We start from the raw sequence: 12,780 nt of genomic DNA, 5'->3' as shown, positions 1-12,780 counted from the left end.
AAAAGATCATGAATCATCGGTAAAGGGTTAGTGGGGAATCAAGATGGAGTTTGCTTTAGTTTACGGTACAGTTCTGTTATAATATGTTGCATATTAGCCTCTAAGTCTAATAAGGGTCCAATGGTGGGAAATAAAGATGCAGTGTCCTGTTAGCTTCCATAGCCTGATGTTACTGGTGTCGGATAGTGACAGGGTGTGGGGGTAGAGCAGGAAGGAAGCATGTATCAGGCTACGTAATACGACCTACAAACTTCACAGGACTCTGGAAAACATGCAGGCTATGAGGGACGTGTGAAGTAGCTACCAGATGAGATTGATTTCTAATTTAGAGTATAAATTGGTATAATACTGTGTAAGTTTAGTATATTTTGGGCCTAATACGGCATTATATATGGTTTCTAACTACAGCATAATTTAGGTGTATGGTGTCTAATCAGGGTATAACTGTGTTTGATTACTGTCTAATAAAGAACATATTATTTCTAGTTTTTGTCTAATCTAATACAAAGTACGCCTTATTAGTATACCATAAAATAAAGTGCAACCGAAATCTCTTAGGACAGCAACAAAAATTGGCACAATGCTTGAGTGCTTTAAGGATTATGATAATGCTTATTAAAAATAGTAACTATCACCTAATGCAAAGATTTAACAAGTTATGATTATAGTCATAAACTCCAGCAGAAAAAAAAACCGTTGAAAAGTGATTTAACAAGTTATGATTATAGTCATAAACTCCAGCAGCAGAAAAAAAACCGTTGAAAAGTGCAACTCATTCATTATTTAACCCGTTAATGTTAAGCAGAATAATAGAAATAACTCGCATTTTTCAGTTGTATGGCCTTACATACTGTAAAGGGCCATTTTGAGAGGACAGGGCGTTTCAATAGTAATATATTCTATATTTGAGAAATACAAACATGAAAAACACTACAGAAAACTGGAAAGTGACATTTTTTAAGGTCCAGAACATTACACTGCAAAAAATGTCTGTTTCCACTAGTCATTTAATCTAAAGGTGAGTCCTAAAATTATATTTGTGGGGAAAAAAACAAAACAAACAATGGATGTAGTGAGAAAAATTCACATTTCCCATGCAGTTTCACTTGATTTACGAATTTCCTAGAAGTACATCCCAAGGCCAAATAAGGCAGATCACGCCACCACCATCAAGAAAGTAGCAAGTAGGACTTAATCAGGGAAATGATTGAAACAAGTTGATTTGCACTGTAAACAAGAGACATTATCTCAACTCACTGGCAGACTGTTTTGTGAATACGGAGAAAAACTAGATTTTAAGACTGATACTTGTAGCATTTTAGAGATTCTGCAGGATTAAATCACTTGTTTGTTTGTTTTGGGGTTTTTTTGCAGTGTATACAAGTCTGAGATACTTTGTACTTTTCAATAATCGAAATTCTTTTAATTACATAAAAGACAGCTGACATATCACATTACTGCATATTTTGTTGACTGTGCTCTTTGCATGGATTTTCCTACACTGGTTGATGAGCGGGGTTGGAGAGATTATCCATGATTAGAGCTGGTGAGTCCTGGACAAACTTTTTACATATTTTCTCTTTTACACAATATGGCTTTCAATACATTCAGTAGTTTGTGTATGATTCACCATAAGAAATATATTTCTGACACATCTGCCACTGCCTACAATTTCTTCTCCATACATAAAAACACATGTAAATTGGGTATATGTACTGAGTAGATTCAGAGTAAAATAAAATTCTGGATAAAAGACCGAGCCTTCAGGTGTCATTTGTAGTCGTGAAGTTACAGTGGGCTTGAGACCGGTGTCTTTGGACTGACTGGGAAAATCTGCCCAGGGAAAGTGACTCTTTCACTTTCGCCTTCTCTCAGAAACTATGGTCTAGGTGTTGAGCAAGGCACTTAACCCCCAAATTGCTCCTGTGAGGCTTCTCACATCTGTAATGGGCAAATATTAGACATTAATATGTGAAACTGCACAGCTGTGAAGTGGGATGTTGCAGAAAACCACGGGAGTTCAACAAACCACTTTCTTGGACGAATAAAGGTTAAACACAGTTCATATATTACACGGTCCATCTGACAACTTCCTTTGGTCGTATAATAGAGGATAAAAGACCACTTGTATGTAGTGGGCGTTATTTCATGTGAGTACGTTAACACTAATTTAAAAAGTGGACTTTATAATTTGATTGATTTGATAATATAATAATTTCATATGTGTGTGTGGTAGGTCAGGTGAATCGGACATACTTAAATTGTCCCTTGGTGTGAATGTGTGTGCGTGGGCCCTGTGATGGACTGGCGGCTTGTCCACGGTGTCTCCCTGCCTGCCGCCTAATGACTGCTGGGATAGGCTCCAGCATCCCCGCGACCCTGACAGCAGCATAAGTGGTTTGGATGGATAGATGGATGGTGTGTTGGTGATTAATTGGGTCGTATACAGCTGTCTAGTTGAGTCTGAAGGTAAACAATACTGTATGATCAATACTGCCACCCAGTGGCAACATGTGGCGAAGTCAATAAATACAGGAATGCAAAGTAGATATAGATAGGTAAGTGCATGTTCCTGAACTCATTTCGAATAAAAAATGTCAACATTAAAATCCCTAGAAATATTACTCCCTGATCATAGAACAGCATAGAAATACATTAACAAAAAAGCTACAGACTCTTAACAATATCTGACAACAAATCAACTGAAAACTATCAGCAGCAAAAGCAGTCTATTCCCTTAATTTGACATTACAATGTGCCTCACTTCTGCAACTCATCCTATAGTGCTTCTCCTTAATACTAAATTTCATCTCAGTCCAGCTGATACTGATATTCAGTTCCTGGTACAGAAGCATTGGGGATTTTGACAGTTCATCATGAAATGTCAAAACCCCTGATGTGTCAGTATTCAAAATCTTGTAGATTAATTTCCCACTTCAAGATTTGGTAATGAAATGAAAGATAGCATTAAGCTGAGAGTAAGCGTCACTCAGACTGCTCAGTCAATAAGAAAAAAAAACTAAAGCAAAGTGTAGGTACCACTAAGCTTCTCCAAGACAAGAATGTAAGGTAAGGGCAGTGAAAAGGCTTTCTTATGGTCCAAATCAATCTGCATCATAGAAGTTAAGGACAAACTAAACCCTGAAAAGACTGCAAATCTCTGCATTTTTATGAAACTCCAGCAACCTCTGAACAAGGTTATAAGAGGCTGTGAGGCACTGTCTACCAAACTGGTCATTAATAAATCAGCAAAAAGAAAAACAAAATATAGTGAGTGACACATGAAAATGTGTGGACTGGTATTCATTAAATTCATACTGAATTCATAATGCTCCAAAAATACTGTTCAACGAGATGGTAAATTGAGTTTCCAAGTCATTTAAAAACTGAACTGTGTTTAATTGTCCTTTAATTCTCCTGTTTAGAATCATGAGACGGGTGGATAGAGACAGAAGTAACTGTTGAGAGCATGGTGTTTTGTGTGTTTTAAGTGTCACGAAGGGATAACGAATTAAAAAAGAAAAAAGGTTGCTATGATGTTGCCAACAACATTGCTAGGAAGCATATCATTGCCCAAAGCCAAGCAACCAAGCCAAGGGCGCCACTGCCTGCTGTATCCATGGGGACAGTTGTCAAGGAGTTACCCATAGCCAAGCCACATGTTGGGCAGCTGAGGTGGCGAGTCACAAAAGCAGGAATTATGAGGGTATGGATTAGGACAGAGATTTAAACTAAGCCAAGCCACAGGCTGTGTCTTACTGTCCACTGCTTGCTGGGGCAAAAATGATGTGGACCCAGCTTAGCTTGACTGGCTGATGTGCAGCCGGCTTACACTGGTACCAAACACCAAGTTCACTGGCTTCAGCAAGAAGTTAAACCTTTTTGGTTTAGTGAGTGTGTAATTAACACACCAAAACAGGATATGTTAAAGTATATTAGGAACTAAAACTTAGTGAGCCTCAAATCTCTCGCTGGAGAAGGATGCATTCGATTGGGTCTGGTTTTATGACTTGGAGAGTGTTGAACCAGGCAAATTCATTACAAACAGGCTGTACAGACATGGAAGGCAGACATAGAAACTCTAGTTGAGGTGGAGGACCTGCTTCATGAATTCATAGGTGGTAAAGGCCATGGCCTGAGAGGGAATACAGCGGATGTAGTTGAGAGACAAGCCTCGGTAAAGTCCTTTCTTGACCCCGTACTGGTTGTACACATACTTCAGCGTCTTGGTCAGTGTTCTGGTCAGGCAAAAGAAATTAGAAGAGGAAAAAAAATTTTTTTTTTTAAGAATACCAAAGAAAAAAATCAGAATAAGCAGATTTTTAAAATTGATTCAGTCTAAAAACTGCATTTCATGCACTAACATTGATGTGGCTATTGGCGGTTTTAATTAAGAACACTTTTTATAATAGTTGGTCAAACTCTTTCTACATCTCGCCAACTTTCGAGTAGATGCACTAAGGAAGAAATTCGGTCTCATTAAACGGAGACAGACTTTTGTTTCTGTACCCGCTCTTTATCAGCCAATCAGAAGAGAGCTTTGCAAGCCAGCTTCTTCACTGGTCCCTGCTTGCTGTCAATCAGTTTGCATGTTCACAAGGCTCTTATTAGGCATAAGTGGGGGGCAGTTTGTTTTAAAAATATAGCTAGCTCTTACCAACTTCCATCCAGGATCGCTTATCCCGACTTTAATAAACCAAATGTTGAAAATATACTAAATCATTTAATGTTAATTAATACCAGACCAGATGACGGAGTTGTGCTATTTGTGATCGCATGAAATCCTTCTTGTTGCAGGGATTTGAAGAAATAAAAGACGGGTGTTCTGTCTGTATGCTACCTATTGAGATGTGCTACTTAGTGGTTCTGCGCATGGTTAGGGTTAGACTGCTATCGATTCGTGCTACGGTAACATTTTTCGACGAGGCAGCATAAATTGTGAGAACACCGGCATTAAATAACTACCTCTGACAGTGGTCTGTAGGTGGTTCCACACCACATTATACTATTATACTACTGTCATTTGTTTTATATCTGACAACTACTTTGCAGCACAAATGGTGATATTTAACTTTTTAGCAAAGCAATTTTATTAAAAAAATTGGAGCAGAAGAATGTTGTCAGAAACACAAAGGCACATGTAATACATATGAACCGCATGTTGTTCGAGTCTTTCATGTGTGTTGAGGAAGTCTTCAGCTCATCACCCAGTTCAGTTTTTTTTTAAATTTCTTTGGCATTATGTGTATAATAAGTCAGTTTTATTGAAATATTGGTTCAGTACTGGTAAAGAAATTCAGACCTGGACTTCTCTGCTGCCCCGCGGGGGTCGGTGAGGGTTGATTACATACGTCTACAGTTGGGGTGGGTGGGGGTTAATGTAATTACAGGACATAGCCCACTACATTATACACCCTAGTCCTTGGTGGTAATGATATAGTCTTTTATTGTTGACAGGTGATTCTGAATGTATTCAAAGGCTTTTGCAATGGAAAGTAGCACATGTCTGTTCCAGGACATATTTCAGTAGGCACACTTATATTGTAACACGCCATCAGCATGGCTTAAATAGTAGCAAGTAGCCTATCAGTTGGGTCGTTTTTGTAACCACAAGTTACAGCAGTTTTAACAGAACATGTAGCCTAGCCTATAATTTAATTTCACCGCTTCAGTTTGCTCTTCTTAAATAGGGTTGCTAGCCACTTGAGGATGCTGATGCCCAAAGAGTACGACGATTTTTTTCCCCCCACCGCACATGCAACTGCCGCCATGGACTATGCATTGCAAAGACCTGAGAGGGACAATTAGTAGGACGCGCTCGCAACTGATGTATGGACACACGGACGACAACAAATAATGTTACAGAGGTGAGGACATGCCAAAGCTAGCTAGCTATATATTTAGCTTGCCACTTTTAGGATATGACTAATCCCTGGAAAATAATCACTACTTGCTGAACCCCTGCCTCTCATTGAACACTACCTTGCTCCACCCACACGTGCCGCACAGGTGCACCATGGGTCTGGATGGTTTCGTGCTTTACATTTGGAAGCCTGTGCCTCTAAAGCCTGCATTCTTTTTTCCTCAAAACTTTTTGGGCCCTCCTTTACTTTTTCACATTTTCTTGTCTATGGCTTTCGTTGGCCATCTCACTGCTGCACGCTACTTTTGGATTAATCTAGAATGTTAACACGCATCAACTAACTTGGTTGTGATTGGCCAGTGAGCCCAGTCCTGGAACATGCATGCAGCACGCTCTCATGCGCACCTTGAATGACAGGCTCAAAGGGCTTGTCATGGATTTTTTGACAGTCCACCAGCCTACCGATGCAGTGACCTACTGGGATTTGCCCCAGTATGCCCGAGAGCCAGTACATCACTGGTTCATGGTGATTATCAGTAACCAATTTAACACTGACACATTTGTCTTGTGTTGACAAAAAACATCTGACACAAAGATACTTAATTGCACTGCCATGTGTAGACAGCCTTAGAGTGCATTGTCAATTAGAAATAGCACACAATGAAAAAAAAATGGGCAATGTTAAATTGGAGATTTAGAAGAGTATCAGAAGTATGCTACTGTTGCGTTGCCAGACCCTTATGAATAAAGCCTAAATACAAATCCCATGAACTTCTTGTTATCAAAATCCAGCTTCTATCTCTCAACAAACGTGCCTGAAAGTAACTACAAACCTTTGCAGTAAACCTGTGTAGAATTTCTATGAACTTATCATTGTCGAAAAATTATGACACCCAATATACCCAGTCTCCTATATGCTGCTTCGCTTGATAATATGAATGCATTTTTAGAAAGTCTGTGTGTGTGTGTGTGTGTGTATTCCAAGGCTACAAAGGACAAATATATGGTGCAAATTTTTCCAAAAATCTATCTGAGCAAATACTTCACATCAGCTTTAAAATAACCTTATTACCTTTTTCTGGACACTACATGGAATCATTTGTGGTGCATACTGAAACGGAATACAACACCTGTATGAGAAGCAAAAATTAGCTACTTACAGACATTTCTCTGAGTCAGGAAGCACAACACCTAACTGCATTCTTCGCCTGGCCACATCCAAAGGGTAACTGGTAAGAAGAGACCCAGGAATTTGCTTACCTTAAATTCCAAGAGGACCTTTACAGCATTGTACTATAATGTGACTCATCAATTTTCAATACCAGCCAGAGGGCAAACCAACAAACACAAAGTGAACTGCCCAGCTGTTAGCTCCATCTGTATAGACAGTCTTGTTAAGACAATGGTTTACGGCCATCTGCCACCATCACTTACGATATTGTCTGAGCAATAGCCCCTGCAACCCCTCCACAGAGCAGATTGATATGGGTTTTAAGAACCAGGACTTCCGGATTGTCTGAGGATGGACGGCCCATCAGCTCTGGAAAGTGTTTCAACCCAAGGCTCTTCAGGGTACCAAAGGTGAAGAATGAGAAACCTGGAGGAGGAAAGGAGTTGGAAAAAGAGAGTTGGGTGGAAGGAGAGAGCAAACAGACAGAGGAACCATTAAAATTGTGAAAGAGAAGAACCATTAAAATTGTCAAAGAAGCCAAAAAAGAATTTTTTTTGTAGCTTTCATCAGTACTCAGAAATAATCTTGGATCCAAATATCTGTTATCCATTTACAGATCATGACCAAACTCTTATCAACTCAAACCTGCAAAACAACGGCCGCTCACCTGCATAGGGGGCCATGCCAATAATCGTTGGGGTCAGTCCCCTGTAAAACCCAGAGATACCCCCCTCCTTAAAAAAAATGAAAAGAGCATTACAGAGTCAAAGCACAAAATTAAAAAAACATATGCATTGAAAAACTATCTAAGATAAGTAGGCAGGATTCACAATTAGAGGCCACCTACCATATTTTTAATGTGTTGCATATTTTGACATTTGTGGCGTTTTCACACTGGCCAAAAAACCTGCTAACATCCGCCTTTTTACATTGACCAAAGGCAGACATTAGTGGGTTTTTTGCGCAGTGTGAAAGTGGTATTGGGGAGTAAAAAAACAAACAAACAAAAAACAGCTAACCTTAAGGTAGATGGTGTGGAAAGCGTTGCCAATGCCAGTGTAGCGGTGTTCTCCTGTCACTTGGAAGGCCAGCCTGGCTCGAATCACATCCAAGGGGTAGGTGCATATCACTGCAGTCATGCCTGGAGGGGGGGAAAAAAAAGGACAATGAAAATAGTTTAAAAAGGCCCTTACGTGAACTCTCTCATTCAAGGTCTGGGAATAAAATGGATAATTATCTTTTTTTATATATATTGGACAAGCCACCAGTCCATCACAAGGTTGACACATTCACACCTAGGGACAATTTTAGTATGGTCGATTCACCTGACCTACATGTCTTTGGACTGTGGGAAGAAACCAGAACACCTGGAGGAAACCCACGCAGACACGGGGAGAACATGCAAACTCCACACAGACAACGACCTGGGATCACCCCCAAGGTTGGACAATCCCCTTTGGGTCAATGCAGTCGCCCACTGGGGACTGGGATTGTGCCCCGGTCTCGTCAGATCCGACTATGGCTGGATTCGATGAAGTAGCAATAATTGGCAACGCTGTCTTCGGGAGGGGGGCAGAGTCGGCTTGTGTTCGTCACATGAATGCGTCGCTGGGTGTGTCAGAAAAAGCAGTGATTCGGCTTGGATTCGCCTTGTCACGAAAATGGCGAGGCGTCTCCTTTGAGACTGCCGGCCGGAGAGATGCAGTTGGCGAACGCATACAGTATGAGGGTGGGTGTTTGAATTAGAATAGGGAGCGATTGGCCACTAAATTGGGAGAAAAAGGAAAAAATCAGAAACAAATTTAAAAAAAAAAAGTTAGACAACCCCAAGGTTTGAACCCAGGACCTTCTTGCTGTGAGGCGACCGCGCTAACCACAGCACCACCATGCTGCCGGACAGTGATGATAATAATAGTAATAATAATAATAGAGGTTTAGCGAGCCTTCTTTCTCCATGAAACTATAGGGGAACGAATACTCGCTATGAAAGTGTTTTTGTCACTTTTTAATATCAAAGCTGAGGTTTTTGTCTGTACAGACAAACTATAGTACAAATGTAAATATACACATTCCTCACAGCCACTTTCACAACCAACACAACAGAGCTAAAAGTTGCCTGCTGTTCATTCTTGGTTGGTGCCAAATCTGCCATTTGTTTGGCATTTTGTTTGTTTTGTTTTGTTTGGCATTTATATGATAACATGCCATTTTAAAATCTGACTCTAAACATTCTATGAAATTACACTGATACAAGTCCAAACATGGTCTGAAAATGGCTTTGATGATTTCCTTATCACTGAATTTATGTTGATTTTTTGATCACTTGCTCCTGCTATACATCATTTTATATCACTTGTAGGTGCATTGTAGCTAGAATTCTAACCACTAATCAACCTGTAATTTAATGCCTCCCGGAAAAAGCAGATTACATAAGTAGCAAAGAAATTACATGTAACTAATAGCTAATGATTCAATAGAGAGGAAATAGCCTTGCGCGTTTCAACAGTGAGGCTCATCAAAATTCTGATCCGTGGTCTTATGTGAGAGTCAGCAAGAAAGTCTTCGTTCAAGGTGCTTTCACACCTGAGCTGTTTGGTCCATTTTAATCGAACCCTGGAGTGTTTACCCCCTTGGTGCGGTTCGTTTGGGAAGGTGTGAACACAACAATCGGACTCAGGTGCGGACCAAAACAACTGGACCGGAACCTTGTTGAAGAGGCGGTCTCTGTCCGGTTGCAAACAAACTCTGGTACGGTTCGTTTGTGTTATGAACGTGATCCAACCCAACTGCAGGAAGCATTGCACATTTTTTGGATTAAACCAGATCCCATCGCACATCTTCTTTGTGTAACGCGAAGCAACACTTTGTTCTCAAGACAACTTGAAGTACGTTCAAATGTGCCATTCTGCCTGCGTAGTTTGGCTTGGTATATAGCCCAAACAATGACCGCAATTATGGACAAATGCCAATTCTGCTGATGGTCCATTTTGGATAGCTATCCCTGAAGACAAATAAACTGTACTTTCTCTGCCGCCAACCCCTCAAAATTCTAACCAATGAACAGTGACAGCTCCTATGTGGCTTTTGTTGATACCTTTTGGTTCACTTGAAATTTGTGTGAAACCAAACTGAACCAAAGGGAAAATGCAACAATGTACTAACTCATCCACTGATTTAGACCAAAGCAAATGAACAAGAGTGTGAAAATGTCCTACATCTTCAATATTTCAACCTGGGGTGTACAATGTTCAGGCAATCCAGCAGGCACCAATGGCAAAAGACATTTTCAATGAGAAAGATTATTGACCTGCCATAGATCCTGCCATGAGGCGGTGGATGTGTCCAGAAATCCCAAGCTGTTTATTCAAGAGCTGCAAAGAGAAAGGAATGTTATCAGCTTTGGTAGGGATGATACAGGTCAAGAATTTCCTTGTAACAATAAAAAATATTGTCATGGTGTTCACTGACTTTAGCAAAGGATCGTCGCAACAGACTATGAATTAAATCAAACTAGATATAGTCTTTTCTTAAATACACTTGGTGTATCATTGCTGTTCAGGTGAAGAATGATTTTTTTATTAGCCAAGTAAGTACGATCATAAAAGGAATCTTGACTTGCTGAGTTGCAAACATAAAACACTAAGCAGACATAGCAAGATTATAGAAAGTATGTAAAGGGGGGGGGGACAAACCAAATAGAAAATAGTGGGTCTTGTCTATACAGTATGCAAACATACATGCAGTGAGTGCAAAAGGAATCGGCTCTAAATAAAGAGCGTTACGAGAGGTATTATCTAACAAGGTGGATTCAAAGGTTGTTCAACAGAAGAAGATATACCTTTTTGTAATTATCAAAGGCCATGAACTGGATAGCTCCATAGGGAAATATTCTAACCATCATGGCACCATTGCCTTTGTACAAACCAAGGAATCCCTCTTTTTTTGGCACGGCTTGGAGGGTGGCAAACACCCCTGCAAGACAGATTAAAAGTTTAAGTGAAACTGCACAAGTATGGGATAACAAACATGAAGATGTATCTCTAATAACGTTACCTAGGTGTTTGTAGTGAGGGTTCTGGGCCTGAAGCAGGATTTTGACTCTGTCCAGAGGAGCAATTGTGGATTTGGCACAGCATCCTGCCACACCTAAACAAAAGCAGAAACACAGCATGAGCATTAAATTAAATTATTTGCCTTCTTCCCTCACAGTTGAAGTAGACCTGATTGATAGATATTGTTTTTCATATGTCTGTGGCAGAGTTCAATAATCCACACATGACATAAGGTTGTCAGATAGAGTACTAATGCTGTTCTACTGTGTAGATAGTGCCATGTTTTAATTCACACCCAAGGCTCCGGATAATGTAGACAGGCTAAGATATGGTCTGCTTTTGCTGACTTAGTGAGTTGAACCAAAAGAAACATTAAACATAGCCAATGGTGAGTAGCAACCAATATTTCAACAAATATACCAGTCTTCAAGCATCAGAGACAAATTAGAAAGGAATATGTTTGGTTACATAAGTCTTGCAAACATTATAAATGACAAAAATGTCCTGTTATATTTTATTAATCCCTGTAGGAGAAATGCTATTTTTACTTGCCATACAGCTCAGGATGCAGGGTTGGCTCCAGAACAGCACCAACAAAACTGGCACAAAATCAGTCTTACAATTAAAAGCATCAGTAGGGTGGATGCTGCCAGACAGAGGCTTTAATCCGCATCCTCCAGTTAGGTCATTTAGACAGGTTAGACATCATGCTCTGACATCTTGGGCCACCCTGTCAAGCAGCATTAAATGAATTCTATCCTTAGTAAATCATATTGTAAATTCCTACAAGTCCACCCCTATATGAAAGGCCTTGTACCAATGTTATATTCTGATGTATCAGATCCTACCTCCAGCTACAAAAGAGCGAAGCCAGTAGTAGTCCCTCTGGGCAGGGTTGGTTATGGGAGCAGGTGTGGAGACTGCAGCCTCCGATACCATTTTGAGTGCTCAGCACTCTGATGCATTGATGGCTGCATAATGACATTTTGGAAAAATTAATCGAACGGTGGCATGAAACCTGTCACTGATAGTTGAGTACTAGACTGTGTTGCTGATGCACATTATGTGTATTAGTAACCTACGTGTGTAAGCTAATGACCTCAACAGAAATTACTAGTTAGGTATGTTACGACAGCATCCGACAGAACTCATCAGGGCAAATACCTATACGAGTTAAACAGACTCGGTGTTCGTCAGTTACCTAAATTTGACATGGGTGGGTACCAGGAAGAAGCATTCATTCAATTAGTATGGCAAGTGTTGGCCAAATCTAGCAGGGCAAACAAGCTTCAAAAGTCAACCTTACATTTGGGTAGATTGAGAAAATAATGGATACTCACGAAACAACTGGAGCTGTTTTGGGTGCGAAACGGCTCCAACAGTTTCTCTGATTAACGCTGAGTTATTTCGCGCTTCCGAGAGTTGACGGCATCTTTATAAGACAACGTCACCGTGGATATTTATTGAGTTAGAAGGCAGACCGAAGAGCTCGTCGTTGTCCGAACACGGTGCGAGTCATCAACATTAAAAATCCGACGATATCCCCTGGCCGTGAGCTGGCTCAGCGTTACCGTCACAAACCGTGGTCATTTCGATGCCCTTCGCTCCGCGGCTCAGCACTTCGACAGCCGGCGCTTAAAGATGACGACATTTTTTGGAGGCTGACGTCACTCGTAGGGTTCGGCCGACCAGTT

General features: G+C 40.5%; 1 protein-coding gene across 1 annotated transcript; it reads right to left on the bottom strand.

Annotated features, from left to right (window-relative positions):
• Nucleotides 1-784: 784 nt before the first annotated feature.
• slc25a16 (solute carrier family 25 member 16) lies at nt 785-12,691 on the bottom strand. Its single transcript, XM_056291938.1, has 10 exons — nt 12,427-12,691; nt 11,935-12,057; nt 11,088-11,180; nt 10,873-11,006; nt 10,342-10,405; nt 8,054-8,175; nt 7,702-7,768; nt 7,298-7,460; nt 7,024-7,092; nt 785-4,238 (listed from the first exon to the last, which is right to left on the bottom strand). Exons 2-10 carry the CDS (start codon nt 12,023-12,025, stop codon nt 4,082-4,084), a joined length of 960 nt encoding a protein of 319 aa, XP_056147913.1. The 5' UTR covers nt 12,026-12,057; nt 12,427-12,691; the 3' UTR covers nt 785-4,081.
• Between the last annotated feature and the right edge of the window lie 89 nt (nt 12,692-12,780).

Source organism: Lampris incognitus, chromosome 13 (assembly GCF_029633865.1).
Source record: "Lampris incognitus isolate fLamInc1 chromosome 13, fLamInc1.hap2, whole genome shotgun sequence".
Taxonomy (NCBI): domain Eukaryota; kingdom Metazoa; phylum Chordata; class Actinopteri; order Lampriformes; family Lampridae; genus Lampris; species Lampris incognitus.
The sequence above is the reverse complement of the archived record's forward strand: the minus strand, read 5'-3'. Positions and strand labels throughout refer to the sequence as shown.